The 26,291-nt window shown below is 44.7% G+C and overlaps 1 protein-coding gene across 5 annotated transcripts in view; it reads left to right on the plus strand.

Annotated features, from left to right (window-relative positions):
• LOC135559543 (furin-like) overlaps positions 1–25,213 on the plus strand; it is a 118,797-nt gene extending 93,584 nt beyond the window's left edge. For 4 of the 5 annotated variants that reach the window (XM_065013116.1, XM_065013114.1, XM_065013115.1 and 1 more), the window contains 3 exons: positions 47–171; positions 1,085–1,213; positions 10,555–14,352. In XM_065013116.1, coding sequence (XP_064869188.1) covers positions 47–171; positions 1,085–1,213; positions 10,555–11,168 — 868 coding nt within the window. In that variant the 3' untranslated portion in view covers positions 11,169–14,352. Of the gene's footprint in view, positions 1–46; positions 172–1,084; positions 1,214–10,554; positions 14,353–25,013 lie in introns of those variants that run through there. The other variant, XM_065013118.1, reaches the window with a different exon arrangement.
• The last annotated feature ends 1,078 nt before the right edge of the window (positions 25,214–26,291 follow it).

Below are 26,291 nucleotides of genomic sequence, written 5' to 3' on the forward strand. Positions count from 1 at the left end.
ACACACACACACAGTGTATTACATACTTCCTGTCTCTCCTCTGCAGGCCTCATGACTACTCATCAGAGGGCTTTAATGACTGGGCTTTCATGACCACACACTCCTGGGACGAGGACCCCCGGGGGGAGTGGACCCTGGAGATGGTAAACGTGGCAGGGGCCAGTGACTACGGTAAGACACCTCTCATTTCTGTTAGTGCAGCCATGTCTGACTAGCAGTGTCACTGAAAGAATGTGTGTGTGTGACGGGATGTATGCTTGTATATGCATTTATCTGTGCAATATGTGTTTGATTCATTGATGTACTGCGTGTGAGAGAGTGCGCGTGCATGTGCAGTAAGTGCTTGATTTATGTGTTAATGAATGTGTTTATTTCATAGTGTGCGTCAGTGCATGTGTGCATCTACGTCATTCATGTGTTGATGATTGTGTGTGTGTGAGATGCTTCCAGACCGCTAACAGGGAGTGTTTTATGCACGGGGCAGCAGTGTCTGTGCCTGGAGAGCTTTCCTTTTGATCTCCTTTATACAAACTGTCAGGCAGTCTCTCTCTAGCTCCACACACCCACCTCTAAATCAGCTTCATTAAACCAGGGAGAGTAAATCAAGCAGGGGAGTGGAGGGCCCTGCTGTCTGGCCCAGGCTAACCCAGGCTGATCTAGAATAACTATGACCTAAGGCCCATCCAGGCCCTCTCAGACAATCTTTTTGGGGTTTATTTGTAGTCCTCTCTTGCTCTTTCATTTTTGTTTTCTTTCTCTCACTCTTCTCTCGCTTTCCCTCCCTCTGGCTGTAGACCCTCTCAAAGGGCTTGTCATATAAATGGCTCTCCCGGGAAGTGGTGTTCTGAACTAACGGGTCTATAGAGAAACACCAGAATGTATACTTATACATTTAATGCTTTACTTTTAGGAATCTTTTTCTGTCATTCCATCCAGGAAATCCAATAATATAAAAGGAGCAGGATAGAAGCTGCAATTACACCCACCCTGAAGAGTGCCAGAGCCTTGCTGGCGTAGACGGTGGCTTGGAGATCTGTGCTGTTGTTGCTTATGTGTAACACTCTCTCTCCCTCCCTCGGTCTAGGCACTCTGACTCAGTTCACCCTGGTGCTGTATGGTACAGGCTCAGACTCTCCCAGCTCCACAGCCAAGGACCTCTCTCAGCCCAGTAACGGCAGCTGTAAGACTTTTGACCTACAGCAGATCTGCATTGGTAAGAATGTTACCATTGGTTACTGTAAGAGAATGTACATTCTGTACATTCTGTACAACTAGGGTCTCGAAGAGCTGTGGTGTGCCCAGGCTTTTGTTCCTGCACAGCACAAATGCACCAAATTTCTAATGGATCAAAAGTCTGCCCCACTGTGGCTCTGCAGGCTTCAGTTGCCTACCCCTACCCTAAGCCTAAATTTAATGAACAGGTACATTTACACTGCACACTGTACAGGTAAGACCGGAGAGATTAAACACTGGCTCTCATATCAAAAGTGTATGGCTTGTATAGGTTAAACCCTAGAGCAGGAGTCTCCAACAGGTAGATCGTGAGCTACCAGAAGCTCGCAGCCCACCTATGATAAGCTTGCCAATGAATTCTGAAAGTACATGCATTTTTTCATGTGTTCCATCACAAACTGTTGTAAACGTAAGGCTCCCTCCCGGCTACTATCTAATCAAAGGCACATTGACATTATCCCACCCCTGGTTAGCCACTGTTGACTTAAAAATCCAACTGTAACACAATCTGCCAATTAAATTCCGGCAATGTTGTTTGGTGCGCGCATTTGTCTAATGATAGCCGGCATCTTGTGGGTAGACAGGACTTTCCCCATAAACCTTCTCAATTAAATGTGAACAAACATTTAACCTCACAGAACTAGGCTATATTATGATTATTTGTATCAATTGGGTGGCCATTGCTTTGCAAACTCTGCCATGTTCTATAGACATCAACACTTGTCTTCTGATGTGGTTTAAGCATTGACATGGACACCATTTTTGTTGTTTTCTATATGAATAATTGTTATATTGAGAGTAAAAAATACAATTAAACTGCGAGAAGTGAATTCAGAAAATACCAAACACAATTTTATGGGGCCTGTCATGACAAATACTGTTCATTAACCATTATATTACCTGGGTATATTGACAGAAAGCACACATCTGGTTCACTAAGGATCCGGGGAAGAGTTGCATGGTAAAGGAGAATAAAATAATGTGCCTACTTGAAAGCTATAAAAAAAGAGTAGGTTGTGACATGCTTACATCTTTAAAAGTAGCATTCATGCTAGAGTTTGGAGACCACTGCTCTAGAATAAGACTGGGAGAGACGGGAACAGTCTGACCCCTGCAGGATCCCCTGGGTATCACAATTTAACACTTGTTGGTATACTGTTTCAGATAGTGAGTGGCGTAATGGCATAGATGTAGGTTGTGAAGCAATAACTCTGGATGGTTGAGTTTGTTGATCAGCTCGTCCTCAGAGACATCTACTGCGATAAAGTAAACACGGGGGCAGATTAGCGAGGACTGCATTTTCCGAGCTAAACTAAGACGCACCTCCAACACACAATTCTGCCCCAAAACAATCCTAAAATCAGGACAGGTGAAACAATAATAATGACATTATGGGATGGACAACCAGTGGGTTACATTGGTTTCAAGTTTGTATCTGTACATATTTGACGAGCTGATCATAGTGAAAAATAAAATACTTCTGCATTTGCCGTTGTGTTAACACATTGACTCTCATTGCAAATAGTTCCAGGATAACTCCTGATAAAGTTGGGTAACTTAGTCATGGGAATCAGGACTAATAAAGCAAATGCAACTGCCTGTTTTAGGAACAGTAGGCCCACCAAATGGATGGGCATTCATCAAATTCCATTTCAGGCCGACACTGTAGGCTACACCCCACCGACTGATGCAGACATCAATTGGGTGTCTTTTTTTGGTCCTGTCCAGACCAGTCTCTTTTTTTGTTGATTTCCATGCCCACGGATGTAGATTTTTGGTCCGGACCAAATCTGAACCAATTATAGACGTCTATATTTGGTTCGGTTTGGGCCTCCCGAGTGGTGCAGTGGTCTATGGCACGGCATCGCAGTGCTAGTTGTGCCACTAAAGATTCGGGGTTTGAATCCAGGCTCTGTCGCAGCCGGCCGTGACTGGGAGACCCATAATTGCCCCAGCGTCGTCCGGGTTAGGGAGGGTTTGGCCGGCATGAATGTCCTTGTCCCAACGCGCACTAGCGACTCCTGTGGCGGGCCGGGCGCAGTGCACGTTGACATGGTGCACGGTGTTTCCTCTGACACATTGGTGCGTCTGGCTTCCGGGTTAAATGGGCATTGTGTCAAGAAGCAGTGCGGCTTGGTTGGGTTGTGTTTCGCAGGGCGCACGGCTCTCGGAATTCGCCTCTCCCGAGTCCATACGGGATTTGCAGCGATGAGACAAGACTAACTACCAATTGGATACCACGAAATTGGGGAGAAAAATGGGGGGTCCTAACAAATGTAAACATTTGGTTTGGTCCAAACATAGACGGCTGGCTATAAGTTACGTATTTTTTAAATATCATTAAGAACTGAAATTTTACCTTATTTCAACATCTGGAAAATACGTATTTTAAACATCTGGAAAATATGTATTTTCACCTTTCATTCAGAACCTAAAATGAACCTCACTTCAACGTCTGGAAAATACTTAATTAATTGGACTATTCTAGTTTTGTGGGGGTATAGGAGGAGGGTGGGAAAGCAGAACGGCCAGGACTGGGCCTGGCTGTGATCAACACATTCAGCCAGTTAGTAGATGACAACTCTTATTAGTGCAGCCAGACCAGCCCTGTAGACATACTGTATCATTTGTTGGAATTTAGTCCCTACTGCTCCTTCCTCCCTCTTGCCTCTGTCATCAACCCCTTCTCCTTCAACACTCTCACTACTTCCACCCTCTTCCTCCCTCTTGCCTCTGTCATCAACCCCTTCTCCCTCAACACTCTGTCACTACTCCCACCCTCTTCCTCTCTCTTCCTCTCTTGCATCTGTCATCAACCCCTTCTCCCTCAACACTCTGTCACTACTCCCACCCTCTTCCTCCCTCTTGCCTCTGTCATCAACCTCTTCTCCCTCAACACTCTCACTACTCCCACCCTCTTCCTCCTTCTCTTGCCTCTGTCATCAACCCCTTCTCCCTCAACACTCCCACCCTCTTCCTCTCTTGCCTCTGTCATCAACCCCTTCTCCCTCAACACTCTGTCACTACTCCCACCCTCTTCCTCTCTCTTCCTCTCTTGCCTCTGTCATCAACCCCTTCTCCCTCAACACTCTCACTACTCCCACCCTCTTCCTCTATCTTCCTCCCTCTTGCCTCTGTCATCAACCTCTTCTCCCTCAACACTCTCACTACTCCCACCCACCCTCTTCCTCCCTCTTGCCTCTGTCATCAACCCCTTCTCCCTCAACACTCTCACTACTCCCACCCTCTTCCTCCCTCTCCTTCCTCTGTCATCAACCCCTTCTCCCTCAACACTCTGTCACTACTCCCACCCTCTTCCTCTCTCTTCCTCTCTTGCCTCTGTCATCAACCCCTTCTCCCTCAACACTTTGTCACTACTCCCACCCTCTTCCTCCCTCTCCTTCCTCTGTCATCAACCCCTTCTCCCTCAACACTCTGTCACTACTCCCACCCTCTTCCTCTCTCTTCCTCTCTTGCCTCTGTCATCAACCCCTTCTCCCTCAACACTCTGTCACTACTCCCACCCTCTTCCTCCTTCTCTTGCCTCTGTCATCAACCCCTTCTCCCTCAACACTCTCACTACTCCCTCTCTCTTCCTCCCTCTCCCTCCTCTGTCATCAACCCCTTCTCCCTCAACACTCTCACTACTCCCACCCTCTTCCTCTCTTGCCTCTGTCATCAACCCCTTCTCCCTCAACACTCTGTCACTACTCCCACCCTCTTCCTCTCTCTTCCTCTCTTGCCTCTGTCATCAACCCCTTCTCCCTCAACACTCTGTCACTACTCCCACCCTCTTCCTCCCTCTTGCCTCTGTCATCAACCCCTTCTCCCTCAACACTCTCACTACTCCCACCCTCTTCCTCTATCTTCCTCCCTCTCCTTCCTCTGTCATCAACCCCTTCTCCCTCACACTCTCACTACTCCCACCCTCTTCCTCTCTTGCCTCTGTCATCAACCCCTTCTCCCTCAACACTCTGTCACTACTCCCACCCTCTTCCTCTCTCTTCCTCCCTCTTGCCTCTGTCATCAACCCCTTCTCCCTCAACACTCTCACTACTCCCACCCTCTTCCTCCCTCTCCTTCCTCTGTCATCAACCCCTTCTCCCTCAACACTCTGTCACTACTCCCACCCTCTTCCTCTCTCTTCCTCTCTTGCCTCTGTCATCAACCCCTTCTCCCTCAACACTTTGTCACTACTCCCACCCTCTTCCTCTCTCTTCCTCTCTTGCCTCTGTCATCAACCCCTTCTCCCTCAACACTCTGTCACTACTCCCACCCTCTTCCTCCCTCTCCTTCCTCTGTCATCAACCCCTTCTCCCTCAACACTCTGTCACTACTCCCACCCTCTTCCTCCCTCTCCCTCCTCTGTCATCAACCCCTTCTCCCTCAACACTCTGTCACTACTCCCACCCTCTTCCTCCCTCTCCTTCCTCTGTCATCAACCCCTTCTCCCTCAACACTCTCACTACTCCCACCCTCTTCCTCTCTCTTCCTCCCTCTCCTTCCTCTGTCATCAACCCCTTCTCCCTCAACACTCTCACTACTCCCACCCTCTTCCTCTCCTTCTCCCTCTCCTCTGTCATCAACCCCTTCTCCCTCAACACTCTCACTACTCCCACCCTCTTCCTCTATCTTCCTCCCTCTTGCCTCTGTCATCAACCTCTTCTCCCTCAACACTCTCACTACTCCCACCCTCTTCCTCCCTCTTGCCTCTGTCATCAACCCCTTCTCCCTCAACACTCTGTCACTACTCCCACCCTCTTCCTCTATCTTCCTCCCTCTTGCCTGTCATCAACCTCTTCTCCCTCAACACTCTCACTACTCCCACCCTCTTCCTCCCTCTTGCCTCTGTCATCAACCCCTTCTCCCTCAACACTTTGTCACTACTCCCACCCTCTTCCTCCCTTCTCCCTCTTCCTCTGTCATCAACCCTTCTCCTCAACACTCTGTCACTACTCCCACCCTCTTCCTCTCTTGCCTCTGTCATCAACCTCTTCTCCCTCAACACTCTCACTACTCCCACCCTCTTCCTCTCTCCTCTGTCCTCCCCTCCTCTCTGTCATCAACCCCTTCTCCCCACCCTCTTCCTCTCCCTCTCTCTTCCTCCCTCTTCCTCTGTCATCAACCTCTTCTCCCTCAACACTCTCACTACTCCCACCCTCTTCTTCCTCTCTTGCCTCTGTCATCAACCCTTCTCCCTCAACACTCTCACTACTCCCACCCTCTTCCTCCCTCTTGCCTCTGTCATCAACCCCTTCTCCCTCAACACTTTGTCACTACTCCCACCCTCTTCCTCCTCTTCCTCCCTCTTGCCTCTGTCATCAACCCCTTCTCCCTCAACACTCTGTCACTACTCCCACCCTCTTCCTCCCTCTCTTGCCTCTGTCATCAACCCCTTCTCCCTCAACACTCTGTCACTACTCCCACCCTCTTCCTCTCTTCCTCTGTCATCAACCCCTTCTCCCTCAACACTTTGTCACTACTCCCACCCTCTTCCTCTCTCTTCTTCCCTCTGTCATCAACCCCTTCTCCCTCAACACTCTCACTACTCCCACCCTCTTCCTCCCTCTCCCTTCCTCTGTCATCAACCCCTTCTCCCTCAACACTCTGTCACTACTCCCACCCTCTTCCTCTCTCTTCCTCTCTTCTCTGTCATCAACCCCTTCTCCCTCAACACTCTGTCACTACTCCCACCCTCTTCCTCCTTCTCTTGCCTCTGTCATCAACCCCTTCTCCCTCAACACTCTGTCACTACTCCCACCCTCTTCCTCTCTCCTTCCTCTGTCATCCCCCTTCTCCCTCAACACTGTCATCAACCCCTTCTCCCTCAACCTTCCTCTGTCATCACCCCTTCCTCAACACTCTGTCACTACTCCCACCCTCTCCTTCCTCTGTCATCAACCCCTTCTCCCTCAACACTCTGTCACTACTCCCACCCTCTTCCTCCCTCTCCTTCCTCTGTCATCAACCCCTTCTCCCTCAACACTCTGTCACTACTCCCACCCTCTTCCTCTCTTCCTCCCTCTCCTTCCTCTGTCATCAACCCCTTCTCCCTCAACACTCTCACTACTCCCACCCTCTTCCTCCTTCTCCCTTCCCTCTGTCATCAACCCCTTCTCCCTCAACACTCTCTACTCCCACCCTCTTCCTCTCTTGCCTCTGTCATCAACCCCTTCTCCCTCAACACTCTGTCACTACTCCCACCCTCTTCCTCTCTCTTCCTCTCTTGCCTCTGTCATCAACCCCTTCTCCCTCAACACTCTGTCACTACTCCCACCCTCTTCCTCCCTCTCCTTCCTCTGTCATCAACCCCTTCTCCCTCAACACTCTGTCACTACTCCCACCCTCTCCTCTCCTCTCTTGCCTCTGTCATCAACCCCTTCTCCCTCAACACTCTGTCACTACTCCCACCCTCTTCCTCCTTCTCTTGCCTCTGTCATCAACCCCTTCTCCCTCAACACTCTCACTACTCCCACCCTCTTCCTCCTCTCTCCCTCCTCTCTGTCATCAACCCCTTCTCCCTCAACACTCTGTCACTACTCCCACCCTCTTCCTCCCTCCTCCTTCCTCCTCTGTCATCAACCCCTTCTCCCTCAACACTCTGTCACTACTCCCACCCTCTTCCTCCCTCTCCTTCCTCTGTCATCAACCCCTTCTCCCTCAACACTCTGTCACTACTCCCACCCTCTTCCTCCCTCTCCTTCCTCTGTCATCAACCCCTTCTCCCTCAACACTCTGTCACTCTTCCTCCCTCTTCCTCCCTCTCCTTCCTCTGTCATCAACCCCTTCTCCCTCAACACTCTCACTACTCCCACCCTCTTCCTCTCTCTTCCTCCCTCTCCTCCTCTGTCATCAACCCCTTCTCCCTCAACACTCTCACTACTCCCACCCTCTTCCTCTCTCTTCCTCCCTCTCCCTCCTCTGTCATCAACCCCTTCTCCCTCAACACTCTCACTACTCCCACCCTCTTCCTCTCTTGCCTCTGTCATCAACCCCTTCTCCCTCAACACTCTGTCACTACTCCCACCCTCTTCCTCTCTCTTCCTCTCTTGCCTCTGTCATCAACCCCTTCTCCCTCAACACTCTGTCACTACTCCCACCCTCTTCCTCTCTTGCCTCTGTCATCAACCCCTTCTCCCTCAACACTCTGTCACTACTCCCACCCTCTTCCTCTCTCTTCCTCCCTCTTGCCTCTGTCATCAACCCCTTCTCCCTCAACACTCTCACTACTCCCACCCTCTTCCTCCCTCTCCTTCCTCTGTCATCAACCCCTTCTCCCTCAACACTCTGTCACTACTCCCACCCTCTTCCTCTCTTGCCTCTGTCATCAACCCCTTCTCCCTCAACACTGTCACTACTCCCACCCTCTTCCTCTCTCTTCCTCCCTCTTGCCTCTGTCATCAACCCCTTCTCCCTCAACACTCTCACTACTCCCACCCTCTTCTTCCTCCTCTGTCATCAACCCCTTCTCCCTCAACACTCTGTCACTACTCCCACCCTCTTCCTCTCTTCCTCCCTCTTGCCTCTGTCATCAACCCCTTCTCCCTCAACACTCTGTCACTACTCCCACCCTCTCCTCCCTCCTCTCTGTCATCAACCCCTTCTCCCTCAACACTCTGTCACTACTCCCACCCTCTTCCTCCCTCTCCTTCCTCTGTCATCAACCCCTTCTCCCTCAACACTCTGTCACTACTCCCACCCTCTTCCTCCCTCTCTTGCCTCTGTCATCAACCCCTTCTCCCTCAACACTCTCACTACTCCCACCCTCTTCCTCCCTCTCCTTCCTCTGTCATCAACCCCTTCTCCCTCAACACTCTGTCACTACTCCCACCCTCTTCCTCTCTCTTCCTCTCTTGCCTCTGTCATCAACCCCTTCTCCCTCAACACTCTCACTACTCCCACCCTCTTCCTCCCTCTCCTTCCTCTGTCATCAACCCCTTCTCCCTCAACACTCTGTCACTACTCCCACCCTCTTCCTCTCTCTTCCTCTCTTGCCTCTGTCATCAACCCCTTCTCCCTCAACACTCTGTCACTACTCCCACCCTCTTCCTCCTTCTCTTGCCTCTGTCATCAACCCCTTCTCCCTCAACACTCTCACTACTCCCACCCTCTTCCTCCCTCTCCCTCCTCTGTCATCAACCCCTTCTCCCTCAACACTCTGTCACTACTCCCTCCCTCCCTCTCCTTCCTCTGTCATCAACCCCTTCTCCCTCAACACTCTGTCACTACTCCCACCCTCTTCCTCCCTCTCCTTCCTCTGTCATCAACCCCTTCTCCCTCAACACTCTGTCACTACTCCCACCCTCTCCTTCCTCTGTCATCAACCCCTTCTCCCTCAACACTCTGTCACTACTCCCACCCTCTTCCTCCCTCTCCTTCCTCTGTCATCAACCCCTTCTCCCTCAACACTCTCACTACTCCCACCCTCTTCCTCTCTCTTCCTCCCTCTCCTTCCTCTGTCATCAACCCCTTCTCCCTCAACACTCTGTCACTACTCCCACCCTCTTCCCCTCTTCCTTCCTCTGTCCTCCTCTTTTCCTGCTGTCCCCTTTCATTTGATCCTTCCTTTCTCTCCCACCCACTTCAAGTCTTTCAACAGGGCGAGAATGACAACTGATTATGAACCTAGTAATTAGATTGGGGTAATGGCCTGTCTGACCGTGTAGGCTGGAGGGAATGCGCCTTGGGTGGATGCGGAGGGGAGGTGTGGAGCCTCAGTAGCTGTGTGTGTGAGATTAGCTTTCCAAATCATTGGGGGAGATAAGGAGTTACAGGGTGCTGCAGTGATAACACACTAATGCCACTGCCAAACTGTTCACATGGATGTGCAGACTTAGTACAGATAAATGCTTCAGAGCTTATTAGAAAGTCCATATATCTGCGATATTATTTCCAACTGGGTTGGCAAAGCACGGCTCAGGGCATAGATATGCTACAGTGCATTTCTCCTCAGATTGATGAGGGATTTACACACGTTGCATTTGTCTCGGCACACAATCTGCACAGCTCATCAACACATTCACACTCCAAACAGTTTGCGGCAGGAAACTGTTCATTCTAGCAGAAGCTACATCAACATTATGCAGCTTAAGTTGAGGGCACATTCACAGGCTCATGATTTTAATGCCCCAGAATGAGGCGATGTGTAATGTGCTGCATGATTGTCGTGGCAGACTATTCAAATACAGTTCACATATTTGAAGCTTTGTGTAAACTATATCTATTTATTACCGGTGGTTGTGCACTAACTGCGTTAAATGAAGAATTTGAACACCAGCAGTACTAAAATGTCTGTTTCTCCTCTTGTCTCATTGTATGTAGAGTGCAATGGTGGCTACTACCTCTTCCAGCAGGGCTGTGTGAGGGGCTGTCCAGCCGGCTACACCGCAGGCTCCCAGCTCCTCAGTTACACAATGGGGAACTCTGTGGATCCAGCCTCGGTCCCCTCCTGCCTGCCCTGCCAACCCCCTTGCCTGACCTGCAGCGGCCTCAGCCCCAGCGCCTGCCTCTCCTGCCCCCCTCACAGCCACCTGGACCCTGTGTCCAGCACCTGCCTGCACCTCAACCAGATCCAGAGGGAGTCCCCCGGGAACTTCATGGTGGGCCAGGGCAACACCGGTCCCCGCCCAGAGCTCAGCTCCCGCCTGCCCGTCACCATCGCCGTGCTCAGCTGCATGATCATCATGGCCACCTTCGCTGGGGTGTTCGTTCTGCTGCAGCTGAGATCTGGAGTCCTGGCCAAACTGCCCTCACTGGAGGAGGCCGGCTCAGGCCTGAGGGGGGGCTTCGGCCTGGGGGGCAGCAGCAGAATGGTGTCGTACCGCGGTATCCCTACAGTGTGGGGCGACGAGGGGGTGAACACTGACTCCGACAATGATGAGTTTGACGTCCACAATGAGAAGACTGCCTTTATCAAAACACAAAGTGCTCTTTAACCCCCTCCTGTCTTCAAATTCCTTCTTTCGACAGCCTCTCCCCCAATCACTCTGAGTCGTCTAATTCCGGGCTCCCTGTCCTCATGTTCCCCTCTGGTTTCTCTTTCCCTGTTTCACTCCCTCGTTCTTCCTCTCATGGGGTTTCATTCCCCAGGTTTAGTGTTCCACTCTGTAGTGGGTGACGTGATGCGAGACTGGAGTCACGCAGAACAGGGATGGCCTGGGCGCGCTCGCTTCACACTCGGGTGCTTTTCTATTAAACTGTCTCTCCGTGCCCTTTCGCCCTCAATCACCATCAGACAGAGTGTTTTCTGAACACAGCCCATTTCCCGGACGGCTCCAGGGTTTCCCTGTCACAATAAACAAACCATTATTGTTTGCGCTCTCCCTTTTTTTCCTCCTTCAGTTCCAGTGCAGTAGCCAGATGAGATTGTAAATTGGGGGTACACTGTGTGTGTGTGTTGAGTGGACAGTAAGATCGGGGTAGGGTCAGGTTCTGAGAAGCCACAGTGGAGTCGTCAAAGTCCCACGGTTTTGGTGAATCAGCCCCAGGCCCTCCCAGAGCTGCGGAGTGTCCATGCTGCAGTATGACTGTCTCTCTCTCAGCTCTGGCTGGATACAAGGCTATGAGTCCATGAGACTAGCAACGCTCACTCTACCCCCAGTGAGGGGGGTTCGGGCCGAGTGCTCGCTCGCTGCCAGATCTCCAAAGATAGGTCAGCAGTTCACCCAGCTAGGCCGCCACACTTTACTGGGCCTCAGAATTTTGACCAAAATAATATTGCCTCTGATTAAAACCCCATTCCCAAGGAAAAAAGTACCTAGGACTAATTCAATTGGCTTTCCACTTAAGTCTTTTAATTGCTCAGCTTCTGAGGGTGAGCGTGTTAGTGAGATGTATTGTGGATGGGGCTCAGTACAGTAGAAGTGACTTTTAACACAAGAGTTTCTCTGAGCAGCTATACAGGTAGTGAGGGGAGTGTGTGATAGAGAGAAGGGTTTTACGCACTGCAGAGGAGAGAATAACACAGTCTGGCCATGATTACCAGACGGGGCACTCTACTCTCTCTACTCTGCTGCTCTTTTAATGCTGTTCATCACACACACTTTGCACTATGTTGGTCTTCTGTGTTTTTGTGTGTCTTGAGTGTGTGCCGGCCAAGTGTGTGAGCAGTTGAGCAAAAGGAAGGAATGACCACATTAGGAATACTAAGGATGTGCTTGTGTTTGTCAGCTGAGTTATGATACTGGTTGGCCTATGTAGTTTCCCTGTCTGCTGTTCTTTAAAGAACTGAGGTTGGCTATAATAAGCAAACTTCTTTTAACATCTTTTATCTGTCTATGAGACTGATCACTGCTTCTCTCCAGTCGTCATCAGGGGTGTCGATGCCAACTACAGATAATCTGTTTCATATACTTGCCAATGAATTATATCCTGAATGACACTACAGCTCAGAAGTGTTCCAAGGGAGTTTTTTTTCTATTCAAACTGTGTCTTTATTGAAAAACTTCAGTGAATATTTGGCTGCATATCTTCCTTCTACAATCTTCTGTACCTCATTAATTCATCCATTGGACAAATATTGGATCCATCCATCTTTTTTTTCTTTTATGTTGAAGTTATTTTTCATTTCCAGCAGATAATAGGGGGCTTCGCTGAGAGGCATAAATGCATAAAAGATTGATGCAGCTGCTCATCCCGTCCTCACTCAGATCACACAGCAACGGCAGCAGAGTATGTGTTACATAGCGATGATGAAGGATTATATAGGTCAAATGTGAACGCTTTTCAGAGAAGGATATTTCTATTGAACCGAACCGGAGTTTTCCTTTCACTGATTTACACTTCTACAGTAATAATAAGACTGAAATGTCTTTATCTACAGTGCCAGGGCTGTAGGGCTGCATTCTCGCTCTGTTATTTCTCTCTCTCTCTCCTCCCCTACTCTGTCTTGGCACAACTTAAATGTAAATGAATATATCCTGATTTATGCCCTCTGAATATATTGTTTTCAGGATTGTTTTTTAAGGTGGTGGGGGGGGGGTGATCCCTGTGCTTTAAATCTTATGTAATTGCTGAGGAAGACTTAATCTTCAATACACATGTTGGGGAGTTGCTATCCTCTGAATGCAAAGTAATGACGGCCAACTTTGAGCAAAATATGTAATTATTACAAAGATGGAATAGTGTGCCATTTAGCCCTGGCTGATGTAAGGTGCAGTAATGCTGTCATTGATGATACTTTTTTCCCTTAAAATGAAGTAACCGATAAATCCTAAGAGATTTTTCTTCCTACCAGAATTCTAGTTGAGCCGCGGCTGAGGCAATCATTTGAATGTCCCAACGTACTTCCCCCACTTACATCCGTTTCATCTAAGTTGGTCACTCCTGAATGTGGAAATCTCTATTGCATTATAACAGTATGTCTAAGGAAACGGACAGCTGCTGGGGAGGAGGTTGCGCCCTTTGCAGTGCAGCCTCAATACTACATCTGACTGCAGCAGAGTTTCTGGCATTACCAAAGACAGGGCAATTTAGAGTTGTGTACAGTTCTGCTTCAAATTGCTGAGCCTGAGTTAGGGAGATGACGCAATCTGAGGTTTTCTATATGCATTGATTCATAAATCAGATGACTGTCTTTTTAAAATTTTTTTTTTTTTTTTTTTTTTTTAGCCCTTTCTGTTATTCCTGCTTTTTAATGCAGAGACCTTTCCCTCTCCACCCCCTGCTTGGTGACGGTGGTGGAGCAGAGACATTCTGTATGCTGAGATGCAGGGTTGGATGTGGAGGGAGCAGATTGAGAATGTATCCCATCCCCAAACACTAAAGGGCTGAATGAGGCTGTGTGTGTGTTATAACTACAGAAGAAACACACTCATGGGGGTTAAACAGAGCTCTGGACATACGGACCATCCAGCTCTGTCCACCTCTCCACACCTCTCCTTATCAAGTCTTTGGCCTGGGGCTACATATTATTCCTTACAGAAACAGTGACCTATGAATAATGTAAAAGAATGACTACCTTAGATGGGACAGAACTCTAAAATAAGGCCTATTTTTGTACTATATATGGTGCAGTGTAATTTTCTTGTAATTTAAAGATTTTTTTTTTGCTCTTGTTAAATTTGTCCTTTTTATTTAATTGATAGATTCTATAAAAAATAAAGATCTATGCAAACTTGAGGATTTGTCATGTGCTTTTCTATGTGATTAATGGTTGGCTGTATTTCAAGAATCAATATCTTCTGTCCAGCTAGATTGAATTGAGTAGAGTACTTTATTTCACCTGAGTGCTGTGCTCCAGGACAATGACAGTTCATATACAGTGCCTTGCGAAAGTATTCGGTCCCCTTGAACTTTGCGACCTTTTGCCACATTTCAGGCTTCAAACATAAAGATATACAACTGTATTTTTTTGTGAAGAATCAACAACAAGTGGGACACAATCATGAAGTGGAACGACATTTATTGGATATTTCAAACTTTTTTAACAAATCAAAAACTGAAAAATTGGGCGTGCAAAATTATTCAGCCCCCTTAAGTTAATACTTTGTAGCGCCACCTTTTGCTGCGATTACAGCTGTAAGTCGCTTGGGGTATGTCTCTATCAGTTTTGCACATCGAGAGACTGACATTTTTTCCCATTCCTCCTTGCAAAACAGCTCGAGCTCAGTGAGGTTGGATGGAGAGCATTTGTGAACAGCAGTTTTCAGTTCTTTCCACAGATTCTCGATTGGATTCAGGTCTGGACTTTGACTTGGCCATTCTAACACCTGGATATGTTTATTTTTGAACCATTCCATTGTAGATTTTGCTTTATGTTTTGGATCATTGTCTTGTTGGAAGACAAATCTCCGTCCCAGTCTCAGGTCTTTTGCAGACTCCATCAGGTTTTCTTCCAGAATGGTCCTGTATTTGGCTCCATCCATCTTCCCATCAATTTTAACCATCTTCCCTGTCCCTGCTAAAGAAAAGCAGGCCCAAACCATGATGCTGCCACCACCATGTTTGACAGTGGGGAGGTTGTGTTCAGGGTGATGAGCTGTGTTGCTTTTACGCCAAACATAACGTTTTGCATTGTTTCCAAAAAGTTACATTTTGGTTTCATCTGACCAGAGCACCTTCTTCCACATGTTTGGTGTGTCTCCCAGGTGGCTTGTGGCAAACTTTAAACAACACTTTTTATGGATATCTTTAAGAAATGGCTTTCTTCTTGCCACTCTTCCATAAAGGCCAGATTTGTGCAATATACGACTGATTGTTGTCCTATGGACAGAGTCTCCCACCTCAGCTGTAGATCTCTGCAGTTCATCCAGAGTGATCATGGGCCTCTTGGCTGCATCTCTGATCAGTCTTCTCCGTGTATGAGCTGAAAGTTTAGAGGGATGGCCAGGTCTTGGTAGATTTGCAGTGGTCTGATACTCCTTCCATTTCAATATTATCGCTTGCACAGTGCTCCTTGGGATGTTTAAAGCTTGGGAAATCTTTTTGTATCCAAATCCGGCTTTAAACTTCTTCACAACAGTATCTCGGACCTGCCTGGTGTGTTCCTTGTTCTTCGTGATGCTCTCTGCGCTTTTAACGGACCTCTGAGACTATCACAGTGCAGGTGCATTTATACGGAGACTTGATTACACACAGGTGGATTGTATTTATCATCATTAGTCATTTAGGTCAACATTGGATCATTCAGAGATCCTCACTGAACTTCTGTAGAGAGTTTGCTGCACTGAAAGTAAAGGGGCTGAATAATTTTGCACGCCCAATTTTTCAGTTTTTGATTTGTTAAAAAAGTTTGAAATATCCAATAAAAGTCGTTCCACTTCATGATTGTGTCCCACTTGTTGTTGATTCTTCACAAAAAAATACAGTTTTATATCTTTAGGTTTGAAGCCTGAAATGTGGCAAAAGGTCGCAAAGTTCAAGGGGGCCGAATACTTTCGCAAGGTACTGTATAGAGTCAAAGGATAGCTCTACAGAAGTTGGACAATTGTAAATGAAAGTAAAAGTATAACTGTTTCTTACATCCGCAGTACTGTGTATCACACCAGAAGAGCTACAGCATGTGGCCTCCACCCAGGGTTGGGTAGGTTACTTTCTTAACATAATCCGTTAATTACTAAACTCAGCAAAAATAGAAACGTCCCTTCAGGACCCTGTCTATAAAAGATAATTAGTAAAAATCCAAATAACTTCATAGATCTTCATTGTAAAGGGTTTAAACACTGTTTCCCATGCTTGTTCAATGAACCATAAACAATTCATGAACATGCACCTGTGGAACGGTTGTTAAGACCCTAACAGCTTACAGACGGTAGGCCATTAAGGTCACAGTTATGAAAACTTAGGACACTGAAGAGGCCTTTCTACGGACTCTGGGGGAAAAACACCAAAAGAAAGATGCCCAGGGTCCCTACTCATCTGCGTGAACGTGCATTAGGCATGCTGCAAGGAGGCATGAGGACTGCAGATGTGGCTAGGGCAATAAATTGCAATGTCGGTACTAAGACGGCGCTACAGGGAGACAGGACGGACAGCTGATCGTCCTCGCAGTGGCAGACCACGTGTAACAACACCTGCACAGGATCGGTATATCTGAACATCACACCTGTGGGATGGGTACAGGATGACAACTGCCCGAGTTACACCAGGAACGCACAATTCTTCCCATCAGTGCTCAGACTGTCAGATTTCCGGTCATTCCAATTAATTTAATACCCCTTGATCTTCAAGAATAGGATTTGGATATATAGATTAGCCAAATTGTTTTACCTCAGCATAACCCCAAAACTAAGGACTAATTAGCCTACTCTGTTTATGATTTATTTAGATGTTATGGAGGATTGATTAGGCTCATTGCTTTGAGTTGAAAAAGTAAATGCTGCTCTCGGGAATGGCATGCTTTGAACACTCCCGAAAAGCGCTTTTTTGCATGTGAAAACTGGAACCGAGGTAAAGAGTTTCAAGTTGGATATTCAACGCTTTCAAACCTCAATTGCTTTCAAACCACTTGAGCTTTCAAACCACAACTTTGCACAGGTCCTATTTTCACGATTTGGACATTAATTCGCATTCCAAAGCTAATAAACATGTGGAAATGTGAGCAGCATTTTGTATTCCTAGTTGAATTAGTTAGGGAGCATAAACAAAGTACAAACTATTTATACATTTGAAATTCAATAGCTCCCTGGTTGTGACCTACTTGACTCAAACAAGGTTCAGAATGTCCACTGTCTACCCTTCTATATTGCACACCCTTTGGTTTGTTCATTTTCATCTCACATGTTTTTACATACATTTTTCAAACTTTAAAATATCAATAGTGCCTTGGTCATGTGACCTACTGACTTCAAACCAGGTTCAGAATGTATACTCAGTGGGCCTACACACTGCACACCCTTTGGTTTGTTCATTTTCATCTCACTTGATTTTACATGAATTTTTCAAACTTTAACATTTCAATAGCTCCTTGGTCATGTGACCTGACTTTAAACAAGGTTCAGAATGTATGCTGACTACCCTTATATATTGCACACCCTTAAGTTTGTCCAGTTTCATCTCACTCAATTTTACATGAATTCTAAAATGTCAATAGCTCCTTGGTCATGTGACCTACTGACCTCAAACAAGGTTAAGAATGTCTACTGACTCTACCTTCATATCACACGTATCTGACTGATAGAGTAGTTAACAGTGATTACTATTATATGTCTGACCCCCTTGTATCCTCAAACCCTCCCAGGATATTACAATCTCACAACGCAGGATATTCGATGGTCCCTACATTCCTTTCTAACAGTCCTCAAGCTTCAATAGGACAGTCAATGACTGTGTAACTGTTGAAATTCAGAGTCAATGTTATCATTTTAGCATAAAATGTCTCCAGTTTCTTGCTTTCTCAGGTCCTGCTGTGGACGGTATTGATGCCTTTTCAGTCTAGCTCTAGTTAGGTGTCATTATGTTATAAGCACCACTCCTGTTTCATAACACCCTCAAACCTTCTACCATTTGTCTACACTTCAAGAACCATGAGAGCCCTCTAGCTGTAGACGCCCCCAGAACCATGACAACTGAGATTCCCATATCCATAGCCTTCTTAGCTTGTAGGTCTAAAAGTGTTTTTGTCCATACTATGTTTAAATATCAAAGACTAAGCTTTTTGTGTGACTCAAAGTCATTTCAAGTTTTGTTTTCCCTGGTACATAAACGTATACTACTAACTAGTTCTGTTTATTTAGACTTTGCAACATAAAAATCTTGTTGGGACCTGTAAAAGTACTTTCACAGATGTATGAAGGAATACTACAGCTCAGTGCAATGGTAAATGTTAAGTCAGCTGTGGGATATGGACAGAGGAGGATGCTGTTGTAGTGGCAGTAGAGTCATCACTATTTTCAGGACTTTTTTTTAATGAGGGTCACAGCACTGGAGAATAACCTGGTTCTGATCCAGATGTACCGGACTCATTTGCCTGAGGATGGCCTTTAAAATAGTGAATACAGTTATGTTTGCTTGTACACTGGTCAACCTTAGGCACTGCATGCAATATTTGCTGCTGTTTGTAATAGTTATTGTCATGTTTTTGTCCACTTTTGTTTGGAAATACGTGTAACTGTCCTTTGTCGTTGGCGCATACAGCTGCATGGTACTGTGATATTAGTTGTCATGTTGTCACTAAGCTGGTTGTTGTTAGTCTAAAGCATACTTTAAAGTTTGTTTAATATTTTCATTTGTCACCCAGCTCTTTGCCTCGAGTCCAGTCTGCCTTTCACAGCCCTTATTGAAAAGATGACATTGTAATTCATTTGGTGTTCGAACAGAGGTGCGTAAAGGAAGGCGCACAGGTAGGCCTCATGAAAAACAATGTTTCATATGCTCTTTTTAATCACAGTAATAGGCAGTGATTTGTCAGTCACATTGAGCTTGATAATGTGAAATAATCATTTTCATAGCATCACTTTCATACACAGTACATTAAGACAAATCCTTCTACTGTGAGTATTAGCACTCAGTTTACATAACCTGACAATGACTTGATATTTGAGTGCATTCACAACAAGCCACCTGCAGACAACTTACAAAATGCAATAGTACATTTGAGGGTTCCTTTCTCTGATAAAATAGTTATTTGATGCATGGCCTACTATTTCTAGCTGGAAAAATAAATTGTCACATCTTTTGTGTAACACCAACATGTATAACATTCACAACACAATTACACGTTGTAACTAGTTGTTTTCCTGTGCAATGATCAACTTATATTTTGATACCTTTACGTCACTCAGAAATACAAAAAGCTATCGACATAATTCATCACTAAGTTTTAATGTCTTTACGGAAAACATACCACAAAAAGAAAATGGAGTTAACACATTAGAAACTCTAAAAAACTGGCAAATAAAGATGACAATGGAAAGGGAAATATTGATGATGGCAGAAATTCAGTCAACAGCAACTAGATCATTACTCCAGAGACAGAAGGTGAAGCAGAGGCTCTGGAGGACAGGAAAGATGACATACAAGCACAACGTGACGAAGAGTACTCCAGAGACAGGGACAGAATAAGTGAGTGATGCTAAAAGAATGACCAAGACCAGGGGGCAAAGTAATTTGACATTTCTATGAAGATGGACAGGTGGAAGAAAATAGAGCCTTTACCAGGCTTCCTCAAATGTACAACATCCATGGACAGATGTGCTTTATTCTGAATTTAATAAGGTCAATCCATGCTGCATCTTGGCATTCAAATACCAGCAAATCAAAGCTAGTCACATCCGGAAAAAAAGCCTCACCTTACTTCTGTACCTCGGCCTCCTGCACCTTTCAGTCGTGTAAAGCATAATACATGTTTAAACGACAAAAAAGGCCTAGAAAATATAGCAAATATGTCAAATCATGGTATTCAGATTTGGTGAGGTGACACACTAACGAAGTGAGAGAAGATGTAGGCCTGTAAGATATATCAGAAGTGCAGTAGCAAAGGCAGCACAAAAAGGTGACCGCAGCTAGCACTACAGACAGTTAAAAAACACACGTACAGAGGAGATTTTGGCAGGCAACATTACAAGAAGCCCTTCAAAAGATATTCTCAAAGTGATTGGGGCTGAAATCAGAAAGAGCACAAAAGGTTTTGAAGGAGCGTGCCACAACTTCAGCTACTACATCTGGATACATGCAGCACCTCCAAGTCGAGCCATTTGGCATTCACTTGTTCACAGAAGAGGGTTTGAAGATCCTAGTTGAACATCTGAGAAAGCGCAGTCCAGTGTCTCTTCATCTTGATGCCACTGGTGAGATTGTGTCTAAGATTAGCAATCAAAGTAAAAGAGTTCTGTACTATGCTCTGGTTCAGCCCGGAATGGGCAAGGATAAACCCCCCCTCCCCGTATCTGAGATGATTAGTGTTCAGCACTCCATCCCAACAATAACCTTTTGGTTAATGGAAACAGTATGCAAGGGCTCACAAATGACAAGCTGCAAGATGAGACAGGTGGAGGCTGATTTCAGCTGGGCGCTGATTGGAAGTGTATTGCTCTCATTTAACAAAGAGAGCATCACTTCTTATCTAAACAGAGCCCACAGCAGAGTTTCCTTGGAGGAAAAAGAAGATTGCAAAGACTTCACAGTGCTCCATCTGCGCTCTGCCCAGATCCTTAAGGCTGTTGCCCGGGGATTTGGGAAGAAAACAAATGACAATGGGCTCAAAGAGTTTGAAACTTTTTGGTTTGCCTTGTTGCTCAACAGCACCTCTTTCTTCAAGGCACTCAATGCCTTTAGACAAGTGTGTGCTTTTCAAACCACAACATAAAAGTAATCTTGTGGATGAATCACAAAAGCATTTAGATGAGAGTATTGAAGTCCGAGAAGGTGAAAGTGGAGGACGTGATGAGAGATTGCACTTTTTCATTAACTGTCATGTCAGCAAAAAATAAAACAATATGTGGACAATCTCCCTTCACACGTGAATTTATGTCAGTTCTTAAACATTCGCAGTCTTCTGCAGGAGACACAGACAGGGCCTGAAAATAGTTTTCTGCCCTGGGATAATCAATGTTCTAATGGAAACTTACATGGCCGTTTTCCCCCATATGGAGTGGGATACTGCTGGGTGACCTTACAAGATATTGTAATGTGACCAACACAACATTGCAATCAGTGAAGTCACGGGACAACAACTGCTATGTGGAACAGTGGTTTTGGATCCTGAAGCATTCCATTTTGCAAAATAAGAAATTCCTCCGTCCAGCTGAATTAATTTTGAAAATGCATGCCTCCCTCTAAGGAAGGTATAGGGAGCACATAATAAAACATGACCTGCCAGAATCACTGTTCACTAAATCCCTCTACCGCAACAAGTTGTTGGACCAGTAAGAGGAGCAGTGGGCCAAGAGATAAAGAAAATACTCACCTCACAAGTCCAGGTCAAAGTATTTCCAGCCTCCCAGACAATTACCTGAGCCAAAGAAGAAGGGTAAAAAGAAACCAGCAGGGAAGGCACACCACAAGAATGTATGAAAGCAGGGTTGAGGCAACATCACTCCAAGACAACGAGGCTGCAGGCCAGGTATGTTTTTTCCCCCAAATGTTAAAGAATTGTGATAGTTTGTTTTCAGTTCTTGTTTAAGCGGACAATAACTCTTCTAAATGTGTTTAATTTGCATATTGCAGATCACAGCTCTGTGGCGAAGAAACAATTGCGAGGTGGTGGTTGCTGTTGTGAGGTCTACAAAGTCCTCTTTCCTTCTTCATCATTCTCAGTTTAAAACTCTGCAGCCCCATAAATTGATTGTGGGTGAGGTAATAAATACTAGTCATAACATGACAATGAGCATTTTTTTCAATCACAATTCTCAACATCTCTTGGGGAAAAAATTCATACAGTATGAAGGATGAACATAGAAGTACATTAGATTAGGGGCGGCAGGTAGCCTAGTGGTTAGGTTGCAAGATCGAATCCCCAAGCTGACAAGATAAAAATCAGTCGTTCTGCCCCTGAACAAGGCAGGAAACTGGAATTGGAGTTGAATGTTTCTGATGACGTACACTTGAATATTTATGGCCCTTATTCTGCCACTTTAAAGTAAATAGTGAAGATGTGTCCACGTAAATACAGTATTGTCAGCAATAACACACTTTTTTGACCCATTAAATTGCATGTAGCCAGAACATATTAGACAAATAAAAACAAAGGCAAATGAATGTTTTAAATCTTGATTAACAATCCTTCTAACCAACCAATATTCTCTGAAATGTCTATATATTTTAGTTTATGCTTAATTATTTGTGGAATTTTAAAGGATTAACTATTGATACATTTTTGGGGGGCTTAGTGGCAAGCATGTGAAATTATTTATTTCAGGTGAACTTCAGTAACTACAATGCTGTCATGAGTTTCTTGAATGTGAACCAGAACTACTGGAAGTTCATTGTGAGTCAAATCCTTTTTCCAAAATTGATTTAGGTACATTTTTGTGAAGAGGTATGAGGGTTGTGATATGGGTGATTTAATAGTCAAATCATTTAAGGGATCAACACATTTCTATATTGCTTCCCCAGTATCTGCATGAACCATCAGGCCAAGTGTTTTTGGTTGACCCTGCAGGACAGAAAGAGAAGGAGGAATCGGAACATGCTGCATTCAAATTCAGGTCTTAGTTATTCCATTGTACTGGATCTAATACATATTAGCATTTTACATACATTCATAAGTGTAATACTTTGTTATGACATACTGTGAAAAACTCTCTTGGCTGCTGGCTGTCACTTTCAGACATGCGCAGAGCAGACTTGAACCACAGGGGTTCTCTGTAAAGAGAGAGTAATCCAAAAGGCACAGACACACCCCTTGACTTTCAATTGGCACCGTTGACCTGTATGTATTCTCTCCTGATTGGCTCTGTGGGGTTTAGTCAATGGGAACTCCTTTGCCGGCCCCATCATGAAGTTTTTACACAGTCTGGCAGTCTGACTAAAGTGTATTTATGGGAACAAATATTTCCTAACAGTTTGGATTCTATTCTTGGACGCAATGCGTCAATGCAACAAAATACAAATACTAATTACTGTCCATGAGTAACCTCAACCTTGTGGGAGTTTGGGCCAATGAAGTGCCAACTTAATTCTACCACTGACTAGTCTCTCATGCCCCTATGAACAGGGACACAGGGCAATAGTTTTTAATCTAAACCAGCCCTTTTTTTACTGGAGTACACACACCCCTAATTGGGGCTCTTTTCTTGACACAAAGTAGCAGTTTACCAGATAAGAAGATCAAGAAGTAGATTGTTGTAAGGGTGTATTACATCCTGTGCTGCCCCATATCCATTCTGGATTCTGAGTGGTAAAATCAGAGCTGAAAAATGCCTTATGTATGTGTATACTGTATGTGGGAATGTCTTATGTTTGTCCTACATGTAGTGTTGGTACATGGAATATTCCTCAACTGCATATATCATAAATTGCTATTGCAAATATACTTATTATGTTCAACATCTGACATTTTCAGATATTATTTTGACAAACACACTGTTGAAACTAGGGGGCACTATTTTCATTTTTGGAAAAATAACGTTCCCAAAGTAAACGGGCTATTTTGTCAGGACAAGATGCTAGAATATGCATATAATTGACAGCTTAGGATAGAAAACACTCTAAAGTTTCCAAAACTGTAAAAATATTATCTGTGAGTATAACAGAACTGATATTGCAGGCGAAAGCCTGAGAAAAATCCAATCAGGAAGAGACTCTTATTTAGAAAGCTCTGCGTTCCTTATTGAGCAGTGAATGAGATATCAACCAGATTTTAATTTTTCTATGGCTTCCCTAATGTGTCTGTCACAATACATAGTTTCAGGCTTTTATTTTGAAAAATGAGCCTGAAAGACAACATTGCGTCAGTGGTCAGCTGGAGGCTCTCAAGAGTGTTTCCTACTAAGAAGCCACCTGTCCCGGTTGATATATTATCGAATAGATATTTGAAAAACACCTTGAGGTTTGAGTATAAAAAACGTTTGCAATGTTTCTGTCGATATTATGGATCTAATTTGGAATATTTTCCGGCGTTGTCGTGACCGCAGTTTCCGGTGGATTTCTCAACCAAACGTGAAGTACAAACGGAGGTGTTTCGGCTATAAAAATAATCTTTATGGGACAAAATGAACATTTGCTGTCTAACTGGGAGTCTCGTGAGTGAAAACATCCAAAGCTCAAAGGTAAACGATTTAATTTGATTGCTTTTCTGATTTTTGTGACCAAGCTGCCTGCTGCTAGCTAGGCATAATGCTATGCTATCGATAAACTTACACAAATGCTTGTCTTGCTTTGGCTGTAAAGCATAATTTCAAAATCTGAGATGACAGGGTGATTAACAAAAGGCTAAGCTGTGTTTCAATATATTTCACTTGTGATTTCATGAATATGAATATTTTCTAGTGATATTTTTTGTCCGTTGCGTTATGCTAATTAGTGTCAGTTGATGACAATTCTCCCGGATCCGGGAGAGGGAGTTCCAAGACACTTTGGTGCTTACAATTCATTCTCTATTGTCATGGACTTGGTGGGCACTGTCATCTGTGATCTTTGTGATATGACTTTCTTTAAGCACATACTGATGAAACTGTCACTTAATTTTAAAAAATCTTAAAGTCTACAAATGCTCTACATTTATTCACTCTGTGATAGGGTTGGATCCTATATGCTACTTTTATTATTCTCCTGTAAATGGTTCAGTGCCTGTAATTTAGGCTGTAATACAATTTATGATATAACACAATGGATGGCTAATTCGTCATACTGCTTTGATATTTGATATTATTTATAACGTGTTCCTCTTTGTTTTGTTTTAGATTGAATGTTTTGCATGTCAACGGTGGTTCCATGTTCTGTGCCGAGGAATGAAGACAAGAGTTCAACAGAGTAAAGAACACATTCTGGAAGTGCAGTCTGTTGTTGAAAATGTATGCTGTACCCCATCCACACTGAAGAGGCTCTGACATGTACATCAACCAGGGATAAAGAGAAAGTTAACACTGAAATGTTTTGTACTTAAGTAAAGTTTCTGTTGGCATGTTGGAAAATATTAAAGGTCTACAATTTGTTATTACATTTTTATTCATTGATTTACTGGCCACCATTACTGTGGTTAAATGATCAGTATATGTATTGACCAGCAAACCCACTGCAGCCTACCTCACTAGCTCACTCTCCATCCCTGCTTTGGACATTTAATAGCATGACTCTCGTAGATATTATTTGTCTCTTTTTGTGTACCGCTGTTAAATACTGTGTGTGTGGGGGGGGAACTACCAATTATTATAGATAAATATTAAAGAAAAGGGACTGAACCTCCTAATTGTCAAACTAATATTAATGTAATATTAGAGGTTATGCAATATGGGTGTATATCCATTGCACGCTTCTTAGGTGTGTAATTGACGTGACCATGGAGCTACTGAAATTTAAAACTATGAAAAATGTACGTTACTCCATGTGATTTTACAGTACACAAACAACAGTGTGCAATATATACAGTTGAAGTCGGAAGTTTACATACACTTAGGTTGGAGTCATTAAAACTCCGTCTGTAAACAATTGTTGGGAAAATTACTTTTGTCATGCACAAAGTCGATGTCCTAACCGACTTACCAAAACTATAGTTTGTTAACAAGAAATTTGTGGAGTGGCTGAAAAACAAGTTAATGACTCCAACCTAAGTGTATGTAAACTTCCGACTTCAACTGTAAGTCAGTGATTGCGTCCATAACTGTTTGTATGAATTTACATACAATACATGTTAACAGCATGGAGAGAGAGACTGTTGCTGTACTCCCACATAAGGCCCCTGCTTTTGGTACCATTGAAGGTCAGTTTTCAGCCAGGCAGCTTGAAGATGTCACCATCCAGGTCCATGTCACAGCATGCAGTGACCTGATAGGGAGATGACAATAAATGGATGATGTACCTTTCATCACCAAAGCCATGTTAGCATTTACTGCACATGTTGCTGAACAATTTAACCCTTTTGTTAGTGTCACCGATACAGTGCCTTGCGAAAGTATTCGGCCCCCTTGAACTTTGCGACCTTTTGCCACATTTCAGGCTTCAAACATAAAGATATAAAACTG

This window comes from Oncorhynchus nerka, linkage group LG28 (genome assembly GCF_034236695.1).
Source record: "Oncorhynchus nerka isolate Pitt River linkage group LG28, Oner_Uvic_2.0, whole genome shotgun sequence".
Taxonomy (NCBI): domain Eukaryota; kingdom Metazoa; phylum Chordata; class Actinopteri; order Salmoniformes; family Salmonidae; genus Oncorhynchus; species Oncorhynchus nerka.